Source organism: Camelina sativa, chromosome 6 (assembly GCF_030686135.1).
Source record: "Camelina sativa cultivar CO46 ecotype springtype chromosome 6, ASM3068613v1".
Classification (NCBI taxonomy): Eukaryota; Viridiplantae; Streptophyta; class Magnoliopsida; order Brassicales; family Brassicaceae; genus Camelina; species Camelina sativa.
Genome location: NC_141885.1, coordinates 26,774,989 through 26,793,976, shown reverse-complemented (window position 1 = coordinate 26,793,976; position 18,988 = coordinate 26,774,989). Strand labels below are relative to the sequence as shown.

The 18,988-nt window shown below is 37.2% G+C and overlaps 5 protein-coding genes and 1 pseudogene across 7 annotated transcripts; all 6 read left to right on the top strand.

Moving 5' to 3' along the window:
• The first annotated feature begins 262 nt into the window (after positions 1 to 262).
• Positions 263 to 3,695, top strand: LOC104793333 (inositol 1,3,4-trisphosphate 5/6-kinase 4-like; annotated as a pseudogene). Its single transcript, XR_015559509.1, has 12 exons — positions 263 to 480; positions 743 to 778; positions 918 to 1,113; positions 1,253 to 1,347; positions 1,559 to 1,627; positions 1,804 to 2,009; positions 2,129 to 2,279; positions 2,450 to 2,563; positions 2,664 to 2,718; positions 2,818 to 2,963; positions 3,051 to 3,180; positions 3,297 to 3,695. The product of XR_015559509.1 is annotated as an inositol 1,3,4-trisphosphate 5/6-kinase 4-like (transcript).
• On the top strand, positions 3,398 to 6,678 carry LOC104793334 (la-related protein 6B). 2 transcript variants are annotated; one of them, XM_087453974.1, is made up of 10 exons: positions 3,398 to 4,506; positions 4,595 to 4,676; positions 4,773 to 4,867; positions 4,963 to 5,034; positions 5,134 to 5,213; positions 5,314 to 5,413; positions 5,507 to 5,554; positions 5,640 to 5,708; positions 5,895 to 6,059; positions 6,136 to 6,678. In XM_087453974.1, exons 1-10 carry the CDS (start codon positions 3,889 to 3,891, stop codon positions 6,436 to 6,438), a joined length of 1,632 nt encoding a protein of 543 aa, XP_087310100.1. In that variant the 5' UTR covers positions 3,398 to 3,888; the 3' UTR covers positions 6,439 to 6,678. The 2 variants fall into 2 exon arrangements, with proteins under 2 accessions (XP_087310100.1, XP_087310099.1); XM_087453973.1 differs by having other exon boundaries at positions 5,628 to 5,708.
• An 835-nt stretch (positions 6,679 to 7,513) lies between these two features.
• Positions 7,514 to 10,063, top strand: LOC104793332 (outer envelope pore protein 37, chloroplastic). The gene is made up of 6 exons (XM_010519675.3): positions 7,514 to 8,141; positions 8,593 to 8,679; positions 8,841 to 9,020; positions 9,147 to 9,241; positions 9,339 to 9,459; positions 9,747 to 10,063. Exons 1-6 carry the CDS (start codon positions 7,734 to 7,736, stop codon positions 9,876 to 9,878), a joined length of 1,023 nt encoding a protein of 340 aa, XP_010517977.1. The 5' UTR covers positions 7,514 to 7,733; the 3' UTR covers positions 9,879 to 10,063.
• A 163-nt stretch (positions 10,064 to 10,226) lies between these two features.
• On the top strand, positions 10,227 to 12,629 carry LOC104793331 (uncharacterized). The gene is made up of 6 exons (XM_010519674.3): positions 10,227 to 10,671; positions 11,311 to 11,505; positions 11,664 to 11,780; positions 11,870 to 12,019; positions 12,120 to 12,178; positions 12,277 to 12,629. Exons 1-6 carry the CDS (start codon positions 10,459 to 10,461, stop codon positions 12,410 to 12,412), a joined length of 870 nt encoding a protein of 289 aa, XP_010517976.1. The 5' UTR covers positions 10,227 to 10,458; the 3' UTR covers positions 12,413 to 12,629.
• On the top strand, positions 12,612 to 14,497 carry LOC104793330 (putative thiol methyltransferase 2). Its single transcript, XM_010519673.3, has 8 exons — positions 12,612 to 12,886; positions 12,977 to 13,107; positions 13,343 to 13,429; positions 13,596 to 13,696; positions 13,785 to 13,884; positions 13,965 to 14,011; positions 14,101 to 14,179; positions 14,288 to 14,497. Exons 1-8 carry the CDS (start codon positions 12,805 to 12,807, stop codon positions 14,342 to 14,344), a joined length of 684 nt encoding a protein of 227 aa, XP_010517975.1. The 5' UTR covers positions 12,612 to 12,804; the 3' UTR covers positions 14,345 to 14,497.
• Positions 14,498 to 16,509: 2,012 nt separating this feature from the next.
• Positions 16,510 to 18,738, top strand: LOC104793329 (putative thiol methyltransferase 1). Its single transcript, XM_010519671.3, has 8 exons — positions 16,510 to 16,771; positions 16,973 to 17,103; positions 17,465 to 17,551; positions 17,662 to 17,762; positions 17,852 to 17,951; positions 18,061 to 18,107; positions 18,188 to 18,266; positions 18,428 to 18,738. The coding sequence occupies exons 1-8, from the start codon at positions 16,672 to 16,674 to the stop codon at positions 18,464 to 18,466; spliced, it is 684 nt and encodes a 227-aa protein (XP_010517973.1). The 5' UTR covers positions 16,510 to 16,671; the 3' UTR covers positions 18,467 to 18,738.
• Positions 18,739 to 18,988: the final 250 nt, after the last annotated feature.

Genomic DNA, 18,988 nt, shown 5'->3' with positions numbered 1-18,988 from the left:
TGGTTAGCACTTGGAAGATTTTCACTTCATCTCTACATTACATTATACATTATTATTAAATTGAGAACTACAGTTAAGAATATGATCTTAAAGTTTTATAGATGGATTAAAATGCCATAAAAATTACAAATATATATACTTTTTGTGAACACACAAGAAAATGATCTTTGCTTTTGTCTTTTTTTTTCTTCTTCTTCAATTACCAAATTAACCCTCAACTCTATGCTACGCTTTAACGCAGTGAGGTGGTTAATACTGTCAATCCCCCAAAGATCAACACTGTAAATTGATTTCTTCTCTTTCTCTCCTTTGTTCCTCAGTGGTGGAGAGAGAGAGAGAGAGATGGGAAGAAGGGCGATCAAAGGGGTTTTACTTGAAGAATCTGTGCTGTTCAGTCCCGAGAGTGATGATTCGTCGCCGAGACTGCGTGATTCAGTCCCGTCTCTTCTCCGGCTGCTTCGTTACTCCATGGTCCGAACGGTATTGATTGATTCCCTCCAATCCATGATTCATATCTGCATTTCAAGTAAACCCTTTCATGCAAAAGAGTTCTGGATTTCTCTTCAATTAGTGTTCTTGGAATTTTTTTGTAGTGATTCTTCAATTTTGAGAGCTAGATGAGAAAGGATTGAACTTTAGATCATAATTGGGGATAACATTTTTATATGCAATCGTTCTTTTGGTTTTCTTTCATCTATTGTAATGAAAATTGGAGTTTTTTTTGTTTCTTTTTGTCATGCAGGGGATTTCATATGGGAATGATCTTACGAAAAACAAGGTTTGGGCTAACTCTTTCAACTTGAGTCCACGAACGTGATGACTCTTCTTCTATGTTTCAAGCAAAGTGTTTCGTTCAAGTGAAATCTTTTCCTTGTCTAACTGTGTGAGGAGTTTGATCTGTCTCTAATATGTTATAGGTGGATTTACTGAGGAAAACGGCAGCTGAATACTCAATCGATTGCTTACCTTTAGAGGCGTCTTTGACAAGTGTTACCTTTGGTGATACTCTCAAAGCATGGCATAGTGACGGTAGTATTCTGTATGTTGCTTCAAACAGAAAGGCAGAGATACTTCGTGAACTTAGTCCCAGCCAGCTTGTTGTTGTTATACTCGGTTAGTGATCAAGATAATCTCTAGTCCCATGAGAGAGAGCATTTTCAAATATTTCAGCTTCTGCATTTATGTATTCTGATTTTTGTATTGATAACTTTGATGAGGCCTCAATTTTTTTTGGTTTCTTTTGGGTTTCTAGATGTTGTCAAAGGTGGTTCATGCGAGGATCCTAACATGGTTCATATTGGTAGCCTCGAAGAGCTGCCAATGACTATCTGCTGCATGAACAAAAAGGTATGTCTTTACAGCGGTTCTGGCTTATACTAGAAAACGTGTATGTATTTGAAGAACTACACCGATCAGGCCAGAACTAAACAGTGTAAAAAATGTAGTTTGAGATGCTTGATATTACACTTCATATTCGTCCTTTTCCATTTTCTTAGTTTAGAACTCTTTCCGGTACTGGTTTTTTGATTACCCTTTTTGATATCACCTCCCAAAACAGGCAATGGGTGATGGTGCTGCAATAATTGCTTACATCATGAAACCATCTCGGGTAGAGGACTTTGCCAAGGTTAGAACCTTATTTAAAATCTGACTCTGAAGAATTATCTTTATGGTAAACCTTATTTGGCTCACTGTATACTGATCGGATATATGCTGGGCCGTCTAGGTCGTTCTTGATTCATGAAAGTAATATAGTTATATATTATAATGTTCACCGAGATTAAAATTTTCTGATTTCCTTAGAGGGGTGCGTTACCCATGTACCCTACTTCAAATGGGTTGATATTTCTACCCCTCATGTTTGAGTTCCCTCTTTCATCTCAACTCGAACACGCTGATATCATTTTCCACAAAGCAACTGACGAAATCTTGTCCATTCAACTGAACTGCGCCGACTCAAAATCATCTGTTGCAGTTACATTCTCTACCGTCATGGAGGAACTGAAAAAGTAAGCTTCTCAACTCTTTGTTTTCTATCTAGCACTCTGTTATATCAGCAAGTGGCGCACAGATAGTTAAAAGCTCTCTGTACATATTTGCATAATGATAGAAGGTATTTTGCTTGCAGGTATATGGGAGATCAAAATGCTTGTGCTGTAGTCGACCCTATTCAAAATATATATCCTGTCCTGGACCGACTCAAGATGCAACATACTCTCCTTGGATTAGAGGAATTTTCTGCAGCAGGACGAAAGATAAGAGGCGCCTGCTTTCTCAAGGTCTTAAAAGTCTCTCATTTGTAGTAGCTCGTTAATTTCTATATGCTTCAAATATGACAGAGCATCTCTTGAGTCCTTTCCCAGCAAGTGTGACCTCAGAGATTACTCCATTATAGTTTCACTTTTCTTTTTTACATTAGCATCTTAATATGAGAGTTCCTTATCTGCAGATTGACAACTATAATGAACCGGATCTGGCTCAAAACTTGTCAACAGCTGGACTCTCTCTTCCATGTATTGTGAAACCTCAGGTTGCTTGTGGCGTTGCTGATGCTCACAGCATGGTGAATATCTCACAGATTCCATCTTGTTTTGGTATCTCGAATTTCCTGTTTCTCTTTTCACAGCAAAACAAATGACTTACTCATTCTCATTTTTTCACAGGCCATTGTCTTCCGATTTTAAGGATTTGAACACTCCTAAGCCTGCCATTATCCAAGTAAGTCATAATATAACCTGGACACCCAATTATAGGGCAACACTACTAAATCAATATGTAAAGCATAAAGAAAACTTGTCAACAACCATCGATTTGCAGGAGTATGTGGACCATTCATCCAGGATATTCAAGTTTTACGTCTTGGGTGAAAAGATCTTTCACGCGGTCAAGAAATCGATCCCAAGTTCTGCTAGTCTGAGGAAAACAGCCGAGGAAAACGGTCTCCAACCTATTCTCTTTGACAGGTAAATTTCATAACAGTTCCGTAGACACAAAAAAACCTTCACTTGCTAAAAGATTGTAACTTTAGTAGTTCCGTTTACCTCCCACAGCTTAAAATCTTTACCTGTTGCTTCCGCAAACCAGACCCCGGTAAAGGAGATTGATCTAGAGCTGGTTACAGAAGCAGCTACTTGGCTCAGAAAGAAGCTTGATCTCACAATCTTTGGCTTTGACGTGGTTGTAAGTATCATCCTCATCACAAGACCGTTTATATATATATATATATAGCCAATATATATATATATATAGCCAGGTTTCGGACTAGACTAACACATTCTCTTAATTCATCTCCACAGATCCAGGAAGGAACAGGAGATCACGTGATAGTAGACTTGAACTACTTACCGTCATTTAAAGAAGTCCTTGATAACATCGCAGTTCCTGCATTCTGGGAAGCCATTAGAAACAGGTTTGACCAACATGTCCAGGAGAAGCATTGAATCCAACATTTGTGGGAAAGCGAAAATTCTTCCTGTCTGTTTATTTAGAGGAATGATGAGCAGAAGAGAATTATGCTTCAGTTCAGACATTATGAGACCAAAATAATTGAGATTCAAACAGAGAAAGATTGTAATTTTAAGACAGAGTTTTTGTTTTTTTTGTTTTTTAATTTTGTCGATAAGAGGAAAAAAGCCACAATTCTATAAATACAAGACAAGGAGACGACCATTGAGAGTCGAGAACTTCTCTCCAAACAACGAAAAGAAGCGACTTTTTTGCCTCTTTTGGTCTCTCCCCTTCTCCAGGGGGATCTGCTCTCTCTCTCTCTCTATCAATCTGTAAGAAGAAGCTTCCCACTTCAAGAAATTTTTAAAAAAAACCCTAACTTTGCTTGGGAGATTCTTCATCTATCAACTGTTAAATCTTACCTTCAAATCTTCATCAGCCATGGCTGATCAACAAACCCTAGTTTCCTCTTCTCCTCCTCTTCCTACTACTCAATCTCAATCCGATGATCTATCTCGCTCCCACTCTACTTCTTCTACTACTTCAGCTTCTTCTTCCTTAGATCCATCGCTCTTGAGGTCTCTATCCTCAAGTAGACTCAACGCCGGAGCTCCTGAGTTCGTACCTGGTCGAACTACTCCTCCGCTGCCACAACCCCCGAGGATGATTATCCCGCCTCCTCCGCCGCACGGTATGCTTCATATGTATCACCACCAGCCTCCTTTCAATGCTCCGGTTCTTGGTCCTGTTCCAATCCAGCCTCACTTGGTTCCTGTTCAAAACCATCATCCTCATCATCATCGCTTTCATCATCATCACAATCGTCATCAGAATCAGCAGTATGTTCCGGTGAGGAATCATCAAGATTATCTGCAGCAGCGTGGTGGTGGTGCTGTCGGCGGCGAGCAGGAACCGGATTTGGTTCCGAAGAAGAACGATCGGAGAGATCATAGTAAGAGAGAATCTAAGACCGATCAAGCTACTGAAACTGGAGCTTCTGTTACTATTGATTCGAAAACTGGTTTGCCTGAAGATACTATCCAGAAGATAGTGAATCAGGTTTAGCTTCGATCTCTTTAATGTATCTTAAATTTGGACTTGTGATCTTAAATTTGGTATCTTGACTGCTCAAAAATCACACTGTCAGGTTGAATACTATTTTAGCGACTTGAACTTGGCGACCACAGATCATCTAATGAGATTCATTTGCAAGGACCCCGAAGGATATGGTAAGTAAGAGTGTCTGTTGCTAAATCATCATCATATGCATCTTCGTGAGTTCGTTTTGCATAAAGGTAATAATCTTTTTGTTCATGTGATTACAGTGCCGATTCATGTTGTTGCATCGTTCAAGAAGATTAAAGCTGTCATTAACAGTAATTCTCAGCTTGCCGCAGTGCTACAGAACTCAGCAAAGCTTGTGAGTTCTTTATGTTAGTCAGTTAGTGTGTGTTTTTTCGGTTGGTCAATAACATTTATAATTTGATGTTCTAACTTTTTTGAGTCATATAATAGGTTGTTAGTGAAGATGGAAAGAAAGTGAGACGCATAAATCCGATTACTGAGTCTGCCATAGAAGAGCTCCAGGTACTTAACTCATTCCTGATGTTCCGATATTTCTGTAAGTTTATAAACTTGTGAATAAAGGATTTTGTATTTGATTTTATAATAAATTATCATATCCAGTCTCGCATTATTATTGCTGAGAATCTACCTGAGGATCATTGCTACCAAAATCTGATGAAGATTTTTTCAACTGTTGGAAGGTACACAACTGTTTTGATGATGTTATAAAACCTTGAATCTAATTCTTCTTCTTTTTTTATACAGTTGAGGTTTTCTAAAATTATCAGTGTTTGTCTTCAGTGTGAAGAACATCCGTACCTGCCAGCCACAAAATAGTGGAGGCGGTGCTCCACCCGCTGCAAGATCAGCTAAAAGCGATGGCACGCTTTTCAGTAACAAGGTAAACTAGATGGACCCATGCAGCTTTGTGTTAGCCTCATAGTTTTGGATTAACTGGATGTGAAATTGATGTCTCTTTTACATGTTGTTATAGGTCCATGCTTTTGTTGAGTATGAGATGGTTGAGCTCGCCGAGAAAGCAGTAAAGCGTCGCTTACTTAGATTTTTAGACTATATATGCTGATACCCTCATGTGCTAATTTGGTAAACTGAAGGAATGTGTACAGGTTGCTGACTTACATGAAGCGGGAAATTGGAGGAGTGGTCTTAGAGTCCGTTTGATGCTAAAGCATCAGGTATGTGATTTTAAGTTTTACAAACACACTGTACCTTTGCCCGTCCTTTCCCACTCTAATAAACAGAGGCCAGATATCTTAGTAGTTCAGAACATTCTGTGAATTAGATTTCGTAGGTCTGGGTTAAGATCTATAGAAGTTGATGTCGGTTCCACTTGGTTTATATCTTTTTATACTATCATACAGACAAAGGAACCAAAACAAGGTCAAGGACGAGGAAGAAAAGGACATGATGCAGAAGTAGAACATGAGGAAGATGATGCTACAACATCGGAGCAGCAGCCGATTGAGAAACAATCTGAAGAGTGTTCTGGAGAATGGGATACACATGTGCAAGAGCAGCCAATTGTAGTAAGTAGACCAAATACGTTCTTGGTTCTCTGCTTTGTTCTCCATGGATGATTCTTATAATTTTGCTACATAACAGGGAGAGGATCAAGGGAATGAGAAAGCGGTTGGGCAAAGAAAAGGGCGTAACAGAGGTAGAGGAAAGGGACGAGGACGAGGTCAACCACACCAGAACCAGAACAACAACCACAATGGGCGAGGAGGGAATCATCATCATCAGCATCATCATCATCAAGTGGGAACACCACCTTCAAACAATCCAATGAACAACATGGAGCAACCAGGGATGGGGAAGCAGCAACCACCTGGACCACGAATGCCTGATGGGACGAGAGGATTCTCAATGGGAAGGGGAAAGCCGGTCATGGTTCAGGCAGAGTGATACAGAGGTGTTTTGAAAAGGAGGTGATGTGTGGAATTGTCAAAGGTTTCAAAAGGGAGATAAATAGAGAGAGAGCAAGAGAGCAAGAGAGCAAGAGAGCAAGAGAGCAAGAGAGCAAGAGAGAAAGAGAGAGAGATTTATCCTTTCCTTTCCCATGGGGAATGGTTAGTTTTGCAGACTTTATATTTGTCTTACTTACTACTTCTAAATACTTTTTAATTAAAACAAAAAAAAAAGAAAGCAAACAACATTTTCCTCGTACAGTGTACTGTACGTGTAATGATGAAACAGCAATTTCAATTTTTTTTTCTTTCTCTAAAAGCTTTTATAATGAAATAATGACATTTTTATCTTGTGTCACTAGTTGTAGCTAAACAAAAGATGAATGTTGAAAGTTCTAGTTTTACGTCATGCGTCTGTCTCACTATAAATAGGCGTGATTTTGTGGTTAGTGAAGAGTATTTTCGGTATTTTCTAGTCTACTCCTCGACCTGAAATGCTTCAGCCGCGTCAAAGGGGATCATCATCTATGATCTCTGTTTTCTCGTCCACCAACAGTGGGGATGATACCATCTCCTCTACATGAGAAAACAGAACCAAAGAGAATGATGCATCCCCCCAACATCTCTACATGAGAAAAGCCACTGTTTCTTGCTAAACATCGGGTAATGTTTTCATCAATAACTTAATTGCTGGCCAAATAAACTATTTGTATTGACTTTATAAGTATGTTTTGGATTTGGAACGCTAAATGCAATTCTTATTCTCATTTTCATTCAACTTTATGAAGATTATATTCACTAATTACCCACTTTAATGAAACAATGACATCTTTTATCTTGTGTCACTAATTTTAGCTGACCAAAAAAGACCTTTAATAAATAACTAATAATTAGGGGGAAAACCTTTTTTGGTTAATAGCATAATACTACAACAAGATTAGAAAAATCAACCATTATATATATACCCCCGCGACCTAATTTAGTTTCATGTACATAGTTTCTTACACATTCGTAAACTATAAAGAAACGTGTGAACCATAACTAATTTAAACGGAGAAAAGCACTATCTACCTAATTAACGTTTAAGAAAAATGCTTTCATAATTATTTTAGAATAAAGAAAAAATGTAAAGAGACAAAAAAAAAAAAAGGACAAGTGAAGTGAGACTGCCGCATCGATAAGTAAGAAAAACAAGAACCGTCCGTTTCATAACATAACTTCTCTCAAAGTACAACAAACTTGAATCTCATGTTCGCGAATTTGCGATAGATTCTCTCACCAAATCCAATTTCAATGGTGGATCCTTCTTCTCAAAACCATACCCTCACAACTCCCCCTCCTCCTCATCCTTCACCAACCCCTCAATCAGGAACCTCGGAATTACCGCCACCGTCTCCGCCGCCTTGCTCTGCCTTGTCCTTTCTCAAGACTGCCAACAGACCAAAGCTCCGTGTTACATCTGAATTCGACAGCGATAGTCTCCTTTTCTTAAACAAAGTCTCTTGTAAGCTCTTCGACAACCTCGCCAAGCTCAAACTCTCGTTTCAGAACAATTCCCAGCGCGAGATTTCACAGCCTCAGGTCTCTTTTACTTCCAAACATGTCTCTGTTCTCTATGATATCGAGGAGAAGAACACCTTCATCAAGAGCAATCTCGATGTTCACCCTCGCCTTCAGCTCCGAGCTCTTCATAATGTCAAGGTACTTCTTCTTCTTCCTGCTTCTTCTTGCCCATTATCACCGTTTGCTACAAAAAGGATTGATTTTTTTCTTTTCCTGAGGCACACTTCATCTATTTTGTCGAATTTTTGGGCACAGATAAGGCAAAAAGGATTAATCTTTGTTTGAACTTAATTGTCAAATTGGGGATGTATATATATTTGGCAATTTGTCATTTATGGGACAGAACAGAACAATTTTGTGTGATTCATTGTGTAACGGTTTTGATAAGGATTTATGGTACTATTGGTTTTGGTTTGCGTCCCTGTTGTGCATTTAGAATCTGCTAGTTCTGAGTGGGCATTTGAGAGCTGTGCAACTAACTATTAGTAGCAGTTGGATATGTATGTAGCCTTATGTTCAATCCATGACTATGTATGTATTAATTTAGTGCTGCGTCTCTGATGTATAACTTAACTGTATGATTTTGCAGGCACAACAAGGAGAGGCAGCTATGGAGGCAAATCTCACTGAACCTGGCTATTCTCTGGAGCTTTCATCGCCTGTTCCTATTGGTTATGTGAGTGTCATCGCTTACATTGTCTATTTGGTTTTGCATTTGCGATAGTTTTTGTCATCAGTTACCTGGTAAATTATTGTCTTGCTTGGCTGGGACTACTTTGCAATATGTTGTCTTTAAACACTAACTTCAATTTTTCGAATGGTTTTCTCTTCATGCAGCCAAGAGCGACTCTTAAATTCCCACTTGGAGAAATTTCGTTACAAGAAAGAGAAGATGAGGAGGAGGAGAAGCAGAAAAGAGTTTTGTCTGTTAACGGGATCCTCAAACGTCAAGCCATGAATGGTATTTGTACCGCTCTATACACAGATGAAGAGTTGAGGCTGAGATATGCTTATAAGGTTCTTGTCTTTTACGAAATTTCTTGTCTGCTTTTTTTGTGTGTTACTGTTCAATAGCTTCTAAAACCTTCTTTTCCCATCTTTGGTTGGATGTGACATTAGGACTTTACTTTTTTTTTCATATAGGATGATGCATTGTCCTTCATACCGAGTATCTCCCTTCCTTCCAACGCTGCATCGTTTGCATTTAAACGTCGGTTTACCCCTTCAGATAAGTTGAGGTTAGTGTGTCTCCTCTTGCTCTCTCTCTCTCTCTTCTAAAAGAACCATCCCACTTGCTACCGTATAAATGTTTATGTGGATGATATATCTATGCAGCTATTGGTACAACTTTGATTCAAACATGTGGAGTGCGGTGTACAAACGCACATATGGTAAAGACTACAAATTCAAAGCTGGATATGATTCTGATGTACGCCTTGGCTGGGCATCTCTCTGGGTAAATCATCAAACTTTGTTTTTTTTTTCTTATCAGCGTTATCTTTATTTACCCGCTTAAGTCCCAATCTGAGTCGCACGATTATGATGCTTGACATATAAAACATTCATTCACCATACAACTGTACCGGATGTCACACTACCATCACACATACCATCACACACTTGAGCTAGCTTATGAGTGAGCTGTAATCATATGAGTCTGTTGTTGTGTTTGGTTTGAGTCTAGTATGAGCTAGGTAACATAAGTAAAAAGAACTGAGGGTAAATGAATGAAATGGTGGGCAGGTGGGGGATGAAGCTGGAAAAGTGAAAACAACACCAATGAAGATGAAAGTGCAGTTCATGCTTCAAGTCCCACAAGATGACATCAAATCGTCAGTGTTGATGTTCCGAGTCAAGAAAAGATGGGACATCTGATGAGATCTTTTAAGAAATCAATTCTCATTTTCCAAGTTTTCTCATATTTCTCTCTCTCTCTGTAAAACCCATAAAAGTTGGAACAAAACAACAAGATACAAAAAAAAAAAAAAAATTAGAGAATAATTGCAAAATTGTAATTTGGCATCATATTTTAATGATTACTTTCTTTCACACGTGAAAAAGATATCCTCAAAAATAATTTCCAACATATAAAAGTTACATTGTTTTTCTTTTTTTACCTTTTTAACTCATAATAAATAACAAAAAGCCAAAGTATAGCCACTAATATTAAATTCTGGAGAAAGGAATATTCTTCAAAATAAAAATAAATAATAATGTTGGCTTATTTCCTCCGTTATTGTGTTTTTTTTTTTGTAATGAACTTTTGTCTTGTCTGTCTATGTGTGTGTTTTATCTTCTTCTTCTTCTTCTACAACCCGACCAAATACACATCGAACGGGGAAAAAGAGTCCCGACAAATTGAAGCATTGAAGGAGTTTCTCATTCCTCTCTCAAATATTTGTGGAGAGAAGAGAATATAACGAAATCGAGAAGATAGTAGTTCTCTAGGAGAGATATGAGTTCGTCTATACCTCTGAGGCTACTTCTGCCTCTTACAACTCCTCCTCCTCCTCCTCCTCCTCCTTCAGATTCTTCTCATGCTCCTTCTCCCCTCAGATCGCAAAATCCTAACTTCAATCGCCGATCCTCTTCCTATGCGACCTCTTGTTCTTCCCACTCGCGGCTTTTCCCCGGGCGGATACGCAGATTCAGATCCTCTGTTTCCATGGTATTGTCTCATTCTCTCTCTATGATTTTTGCTTCTTCATCAGAATTTGTTTGATCAATAGAATCCGTTGTTTTTTGTGTTAAGAATGATTCGATGTTTTGTTTAAAGATTGCATCTTTTTTTTCCCTCATTTTAATAGATTTAATCCTGAAACTGTTCAATGTATTATTTTACTCTGTATCGCTTTCGTCTTCAATGGTATTAATTAGGTTGGAGATTCCAGTTTTAATAGCCATTTGCTGACTTATTCAAGGTTCCACTCTACATTTAAGACTTCACTGATGATTCTATGTGTGTTTTTGAACCTTTAGTGTTGTTGTTCTTAAGACTACATTGTATCTACCATATATGCATATTCTGAAGAGTATTATTGCAGATGAAGCAATGCGTCTATCGAAAATATAAGATAGCTTGTGTTCAGTTTTTTCTTGGTCTTGGAAACATGTCGCTCTACTTCTTGGAACATCATCTTTGATTTGTAAAAAGATATTGGTCTTTGTTTATTAGAGTTTCTTTATGATTGGTATAAGAAGCTTTGAGATTCAAGCTCCAGAGTTTGTGTTTGTCTCTCTTGCCGAAAGTCTTGGTTTTTTGGCTTTTCACTATTCCGTGATTCTGTTGTTTATATGCTGTATATAGTGCTTACCTGAACACACGAGAGATCAAGACAACACAGACATCTGGAGTAATAAAGATGACCACATCAAATGTGTGCTTGAATCGGATGAAGAGTCCGGGCTGAGGATTCCAACTCAGGCGCAAGCTATCGTTGAAGGATCTGGTTCAGTTGCAGTCTCAGAGCTAAAACCCGCCGCTGATGTTGATTACATTCAAGTAAGACTAGTTTCTCTGACTTCACCTACCTGAAGGACATTAAACTCTTGCATCAATCTTTTTTAGCTTTATGCTGTACCTCATATGTATACTTGCAGGTTTTGGAATATCAATCTTTTAGCTAACTGTAAGTAACCGTGTATGTTTAAAATGGACAGGAGCTGTTGGCGATACAGCAGCAAGGGCCTAGATCAATTGGCTTCTTTGGGACAAGAAATATGGGTTTCATGCATCAAGAACTGATTGAGATTCTTAGCTACGCCATGGTTATAACGGTAAAGACTTCAGAGCTTCATCCTATCCAATCTTTCCGGACATTTAAAATGTTCCTAAAACATTTCTCTGATAATTCGGTTTCTTGCAGAAAAATCATATATATACTTCAGGTGCATCTGGAACTAACGCGGCAGTTATCAGAGGTGCATTGAGAGCAGAGAGACCAGAGCTTCTTACAGTAATCTTACCCCAAAGTTTGAAGAAACAACCTCCTGAGAGCCAGGAATTGTTGTCTAAAGTAAGCAAAACTGGTTCCTTCTGCTGAAAGTCAGAATCTTGTTGGTTGGATCCAAATTTATGTCTCTGAAACTCTTCTTTATTGCTATGTCAATTTACAGGTACAAAACGTGGTGGAAAAGCCACACAATGACCATTTGCCATTGTTAGAAGCCAGCAGGTTTGGTTATCATTATCATCATCATAGTACATTGATCCACTTTGGTCCAGAAGAAGAAACTAATCGTTTTTTTTTTTTTTTTTTTTTAATTATTGCAGGCTGTGTAATATGGATATCATATCACAAGTACAACAAGTAATCTGCTTTGCGTTTCATGACAGTAAGCTTCTTATGGAAACATGTCAAGAAGCTAAAAACCTACGCAAGATCGTCACTCTCTTCTACCTCGATTGATCCACTCTCTTTATCTCTCTTTACAAAACAGAGAAGATAAGCCTCTCGTTGTAAAGTATGAAATCTTGATCAAACACATACACAAACCAACCAATTATATTCCTTTTGTCTAAATTTTGATACCACCCCACAGTACGACGATTCTATAGGCTTACTTGTCAACTATGTATGTATAAGAAGATTATTGGGTTTCTTCTTTAATATTTTTTTCTTAAAAGAATCTTCCATTACAAAACAAAGGGTATTACAGTAATAAAAAACAATTCGAAGGATGATTTAGTATAAATAAGTCGCATGTTACAGAACATGATTAAAAAACCTTAAATCATCCTTTTGTCTTAAAGAGTGTGAGTTGTTGCGGTTGCGGAATCGTTTTGGGTTCGTTGACTCCGATGGAAAAAGCCGCCGGTAAAGCCATGGCAGTCCAAGCGTCCCGTGAAATATTCCAACGGCTTATGAGCGAGGATTCTTCTGGTAAACACATACCCCTAAGATTTATTTTCTCAGCTCAATTTCTTATTTTTAGTCTTGAATTGATCGATCGGATTGTATTGTTTTAAAAAGGTGGGTGGGAGAAGAGTTGGGAAGCAGGAGCGACTCCATGGGACTTGGGTAAACCAACTCCGGTTATTGCGAATCTCGTCCAGACTGGTTCATTGCCTAATGGCAGAGCTCTAGTTCCTGGTTGTGGAACCGTATGTTCTTCAGTACTCTTGCTTCAGCTTCTTTGCTTGATATTACTGCTTAAACCCACTTCGTTTCTTTGAATTTTGCTTCCTGTTAGTGTGAACTGTGGCCATTTGAGAGTTGAGTGGTACTGTTGAATATGTTCTGTTCTGCCTCGTGTGATTGGTTCTTGCATTACTTGCTGATTGTCTTATTTATCACTCAGGCTGCTTCTTTAATCATAACCTTGTTATGGTTTTGTAGGGTTATGATGTGGTGGCAATGGCCTCCCGTGATCGTTATGTTGTTGGACTTGATATATCTAAGACTGCGGTTGAGCGATCATCAAAGGTGTGCATAGTATATGGTCATGATCATCAGTGTTCTCATATATGTAGCCTGCATTATTGAGTTAATCTTAGCTGATTTTTTAGTTGGAGTCTTGCCCTCTAATGCCTGTTCAGAACTTCCTAGGTTTTCTTAACACATTTTTGTTTGTTTTATTCTCTAAATGCAGATGTTCTCCTCATTGCCTAATGCAAAATACTTCTCCTTCTTGAGTGAAGACTTCTTCACTTGGGAGCCAGCTGAACAATTTGATCTCATTTTCGATTATACGTATGTATATAGTCTACATGTTTGGTTTCTGGTTCATACAAATGTGACTTTAGATTAATATATCACTGCATTGTGACCATTTTCTTAGCTTCTTCTGTGCCTTTGAACCTGGCGTGAGACCTTTATGGGCACAGAGAATGGAGAAACTTCTGAAACCCGGTGGAGAGCTTATAACATTGATGTTTCCTGTAAGAATCATAACATTCTCTATTCTCTGTTTCATATTTCTTTAGTTGCTGAAAACTTTAAAAAATGCATCTTTGTGTAGATCGATGAACGTTCTGGAGGTCCTCCTTACAGTGTATCTGTGTCTGAGTAAGAATCTCCTGTTATCTCTTTTACTAAGAGCAACATTAGTGAATTATTTTTTACCAATCTTCACTCTGCATTCTCTTGATGTGCAGATACGAGAAGGTTCTAATTCCATTGGGGTTTGAGGCAGTCTCCATTGTGGATAACGAACTTGCTATAGGACCACGCAAGGTAAACATTAACATGAACTTTTTGAATAACACTTATGATAACTCGATGGTGAATTGTAGTTTCCAATTTAGGATTGGAAGGTAATGTTATCTTGGAATCAAATTTCAGGGGATGGAGAAGCTTGGAAGATGGAAGAAATCGTCCACATTCCACTCCACCTTGTAAATTGTGATCATTACATAAGCCCATCTGCTTCAATCTGGGGATGTCTTGTGATTTTTTCCCTGAAAATAATATTTGTAAACACAATGTGTGTAATATTCAACAGTTGCCTTTTAAATCTTCTTTTAATCAATCAAAGGCGACATTTGATAGCTTTATCCCTGATCCAGTGCATCGATTTTAGAAACCTCGTTACCAAATATTTTACAATTCAACTCTTTTTAGATTTTATTGCTTTGAAACATATTTTCGATGTTAGAAAAAATTCTAAGCAGGTCTGGTTGTTCAATAATATACAAGTCTGGTTATACAATTCATGCAGCAAACCATCATCATTCTGTTTCTAAACGCAGTGATCTACTAACGTTAAAAAATAGGAAATGACAATGATTTCCTAGTGGAAGATTAAGAGCCTTGCGCTCTACCAACTGAGCTAGACGGGCTGGTATATGAACGAATGTTGTTGACAGATCATAATGATTTATAATGAGATATGAATGCATTTTTTTAAAAAAGATAATGTTTTTGCATGTTTGTGTTGTTTTTTTTTAAGGTGGATGTTATGGGTAGAGGGGAAAACATTGTGGGATTTAGGAGAAGCAACTCCCATTGTTGTTATCTCTGTCAAACGAGTTCATTGCCTAATCATTAGGCCCTAGTGGAAGAGCTTTAATCCCTGAATGTAGCACAGTTAGTTTCTACTTCTTCTTTTTTTTTGTCACACTGATTCTTTCTAATTGTAAGATTTTTATTTTCCGAAAAAATTGGTTTTGATAGGGCTATGATGGCAAAACCCTGACCGTCATGTTGTTGGACTTGATCTTTCAAAAACCTCAGTCGAAAGATCAACCAAGGTTTGGGGTCTACATTTTATCAGTTGGTGGATGCTGATGTTCTCTTCATTAGCTAATTCAAAACATTTCACACTTTTTGCAAGAAGTCTTTTTCACTTGGGATAGGTCCGATGGGAGCCAACCGAGAAATTCGACCTCATTTTCGACTACCATTATACTTCTTTCCTTTTATAAGTTATATATATATGCTTTGATGTCTTGTTTAATATTAGTGTAAATTAATCCTTGTTTCGCAGAGATGAACATTTAACAACAATGGGAGTTGCTTCTCCTAAATCCTCAAATACCATCACATCACACTGTCATGCATGGCTCTTCTATACATCAGTAAAGATTACTATTTTAGTCAGATCCCGAGGGCACTATGTTCAAAAAGAAAATAGTCCTAACATAACTTATTAGTATATCATCTTCTTGATTAAAAAAAAAAAAAAAAAACACATCTGAAACTGGGTCAATGTTTAATCTAGTAATAATGAAATGTTTGTATATTTAAAATGAGAAGCAATGTCTAGTTTCTCATCCGTTATTATATTCCTTACTGCAATTGGCATATACCCTAAGGAGAAAGATACGTGTAAGACAATTCCAAAACACAGTCATTCTTTAAGTATATAACTTTTGTCGTTTTCCGTTTTATACACCGATGGGGCCAGGCTGGTTCACGTTTTAATTTTAAAAATCGAGTGATAAGTGAGTGGGGAAGTTAGGTCGTAGCTCTCTTTCTTTCTTTCTTCTATTAGAATTTGTGGTCCCTCGCTGGTGGTGGCCTTTCCTCCTTGCGATCACACGCAAGTCGTCGTGACCTCAGAATGTTCACTGGCAAATCGAATAATTAAGTGTTGTAATGACGCAAAATGATTCTCACTTTGTATCATCAAACTTAGCGATGATGCTTTAGCCAAAAGAAAAAAAAGACATTTTTATGAAATTTTTTAGCTAAATAGGATAACATTAGTCATAAAGTGATGTGGTTTACTTGTTTTGTTCCAAACAGACTACTATGATAAACAAAACAAAAAACAACGTCGTTTTGGGGGATTTAATGTTTTTATAGAATGAATGGCATATACGGTAATTTCTGTAAATTCCCAGGCTATATAATTTCTTGACAAAAAAAGGAATGAAAATATTATGGGCCCAAGAAAGCCCACTGGTCTTGTTTCTTTGGGATTTGTTTAAAATTGTGATGGACGTCGTCGTTTATATTAAAGAATGACTGACTATGCAAATTATTATTTTTGGGGTCGTCTCAGTAGGAATATTCTAATTTGAAAACACACAAAATGGGCAGAAAGGCAGAAAGTACAGTGGGTGAGAGAGAGCATAATTAGTAATAATTAATTCTCTATACAAAAATTTATTTTTTTAACTCGGTCTTTGTTTAACTTATTTTTGTTAAAATTCATTAAATTAATTTGTAAATCTCTCTATAAATAGATATCTTGTGCTTCAAGCATTCCACAACTAATAAAAATGGCTGAAAAACAACAGAGTTCAAATTACAGTAGTGGTGGAAACATTATCCCTACTCCTGAAGAAGCTGCTACCTTCCAGCCCCAAGTTGTTGCTGAAGGTTATTATTTCTTCTTCCTTCAATATTACATTTCATATTCAGTATCAAAATATCATCGCGAATATTTGATAAATGAGTCTCACTAACAAAAATGAAAAAAAAATATGCTTCAAAATTGGTTTATCAAATAATTAGTACGTAAAACAAATTAAATATCATAATTTGTTAAAAAAATTTAACCGTCATATATAAAATATACAGGTGGATGGGATAAATGTTGGGAAGACAAGGTAACACCATGGGATCAAGGAAGAGCCACGCCTCTTATTGTTCATCTTCTCGACACTTCATCTCTCCCTCTTGGCCGTACTCTTGTCCCCGGCTGTGGCGGAGTTAGTCCTCTTCTTTTTCAACTTTGATTTGATTTGAGTTCCGTTATTAGGTTTTTTATGATTTTAGTTTTAAAATATACTATAATATTTTAGATTTTGGAGATTAAAAATGAATCCAGTTTGTATTGGTATGATAAAATTCAATTTTGGTGAAGAAACAAAAATTTTGGTGAAGAAACAAAAATTTTGGTGAAGAAACAAAATTTTTGGTGTAGTACTGTATATGAGAAAACCCTCAGTTTTTGGCTCATAGTTTCTATATTATGATAAAATTCTGTTAAATATCGCTCTCTAGTGTAAAATTCTAAAACTTAAATACTTGTAAACTAACTTTTTATATGATATTTACATATGTGAGTAGGGACACGATGTAGTTGCGATGGCATGCCCTGAGCGCTTCGTCGTTGGATTGGACATTTCTGAAAAGGCTCTCAAGAAAGCTAATGAGGTACGGTTAATCATAATTAATCACTTTTTCTGATTAATTAATCACCTCACTTCCTGATGATTAACGTTTGCCGTGAGATACTGATACGTTGATTACATGCATATATATAGACTTACGGCTCCTCACCGAAGGCAAAGTACTTTTCGTTCGTGAAGGAAGATGTTTTCACTTGGCGTCCTGAAGAAAAGTTCGACCTCATCTTTGATTATGTGTGAGTTTATTAACTATGAGAACATAACTTTTAACAACGTACGTTACATTTAAAAACCCAATTAACCTAATATAATACTATATATACAGGTTTTTCTGCGCAATTGAACCAGAGTTGAGACCTGCATGGGGTAAATCCATGCATGAACTGCTAAAACCTGACGGCGAACTCATAACTCTTATGTATCCGGTGATTATTTTGATATTTTTCTTCGTGTGAATATAATGTTCCATAATTCAATAATATTATATATAATCACAGTATATATGAATCAACACTTCGTGTTTTTATGGATTAGATGACCGACCACGAGGGTGGAGCTCCCTACAAAGTAGCTTTATCTTCGTACGTAAAATTAAGCCTCAATTATGTCTTACATACGTAATTCTCTTTTTTAACAAGTGGTTTACTTTTTCGAGGTTCAGATATGAAGATGTGTTGGTTCCGGTTGGGTTTAAAGCAGTGTCCGTTGAGGAGAACCCAGACTCCATTCCCACTCGCAAGGTATAAATAATACACTCAAATTGTGCTAGATGACATATACATGTAACATGTTACATCAAAATATGAGTTGATATTTTATTAATGGTATATACATACACATGCAATCAAAACTTCAAATCACGTTATAACTAATGATCATTCCTTCGGATATATTACAACAGGGCAAAGAGAAGCTTGCGAGGTGGAAGAAAATCAACTGATGATTCAAGAGAGAGAGAGAGAGAGAGAGAGAGAGAGAGAGAGATCTTACGCTGTTTAGTAAGATCAGTGTTATATATGTGTGTACGAAGAATAAATTGAGTATTATACATACTCTATGTAAAATATGTATGTTTGACTTATAAGGCCGTGACTCTATGCGACGACGAACGGTCCAGATCTATCATGTCCCATCCCATGTTTCCTCTCTTTCTTTTGGTGTGTTTTATCCAGCGATTGTGTTTCAATATAATGAAAAGTTTCTCATTTCCCATTAGAGTTTTTGTTTCTGAAAAATTGCCTTTGCTAGCTTTCAAGTTTCTTAAATTTTTAATTTATCTGCTCTCATTTCGAAGTTTGCTTTCCTTTCGTTTTTTTATTTATCTAAGCGTATCTCTTTTTTTTTTTTTTCTTTTTCTTAACGTTTCAGTATGTTGTATTTATTGGTTTGCACTTTGCATCAAAGCATGTCTCTTCATGGCTCGACCACAATTTCACTCGGGAAAAAAAAATATGGATCTAGT

Excerpts from the sequence above, each read along its gene's own strand:
- LOC104793329 (XM_010519671.3), top strand. The coding sequence starts at position 16,672 with ATGGCTGAAAAACAACAGAGTTCAAATTACAGTAGTGGTGGAAACATT. Across the intron at positions 17,552-17,661 it reads CTCTCAAGAAAGCTAATGAG|ACTTACGGCTCCTCACCGAA; the intron begins GTACGGTTAATC and ends GCATATATATAG. Across the intron at positions 18,267-18,427 it reads ACTCCATTCCCACTCGCAAG|GGCAAAGAGAAGCTTGCGAG; the intron begins GTATAAATAATA and ends ATATTACAACAG.
- LOC104793330 (XM_010519673.3), top strand. The coding sequence starts at position 12,805 with ATGGAAAAAGCCGCCGGTAAAGCCATGGCAGTCCAAGCGTCCCGTGAA. Across the intron at positions 13,697-13,784 it reads GATCTCATTTTCGATTATAC|CTTCTTCTGTGCCTTTGAAC; the intron begins GTATGTATATAG and ends CCATTTTCTTAG. Across the intron at positions 13,885-13,964 it reads TTATAACATTGATGTTTCCT|ATCGATGAACGTTCTGGAGG; the intron begins GTAAGAATCATA and ends ATCTTTGTGTAG.
- LOC104793331 (XM_010519674.3), top strand. The coding sequence starts at position 10,459 with ATGAGTTCGTCTATACCTCTGAGGCTACTTCTGCCTCTTACAACTCCT. Across the intron at positions 10,672-11,310 it reads TCAGATCCTCTGTTTCCATG|TGCTTACCTGAACACACGAG; the intron begins GTATTGTCTCAT and ends TGCTGTATATAG. Across the intron at positions 11,781-11,869 it reads GCTACGCCATGGTTATAACG|AAAAATCATATATATACTTC; the intron begins GTAAAGACTTCA and ends GGTTTCTTGCAG.
- LOC104793334 (XM_087453973.1), top strand. The coding sequence starts at position 3,889 with ATGGCTGATCAACAAACCCTAGTTTCCTCTTCTCCTCCTCTTCCTACT. Across the intron at positions 4,507-4,594 it reads TCCAGAAGATAGTGAATCAG|GTTGAATACTATTTTAGCGA; the intron begins GTTTAGCTTCGA and ends TCACACTGTCAG. Across the intron at positions 5,214-5,313 it reads ATTTTTTCAACTGTTGGAAG|TGTGAAGAACATCCGTACCT; the intron begins GTACACAACTGT and ends GTTTGTCTTCAG.
- LOC104793332 (XM_010519675.3), top strand. The coding sequence starts at position 7,734 with ATGGTGGATCCTTCTTCTCAAAACCATACCCTCACAACTCCCCCTCCT. Across the intron at positions 8,680-8,840 it reads CGCCTGTTCCTATTGGTTAT|CCAAGAGCGACTCTTAAATT; the intron begins GTGAGTGTCATC and ends CTCTTCATGCAG. Across the intron at positions 9,021-9,146 it reads GGCTGAGATATGCTTATAAG|GATGATGCATTGTCCTTCAT; the intron begins GTTCTTGTCTTT and ends TTTTTCATATAG.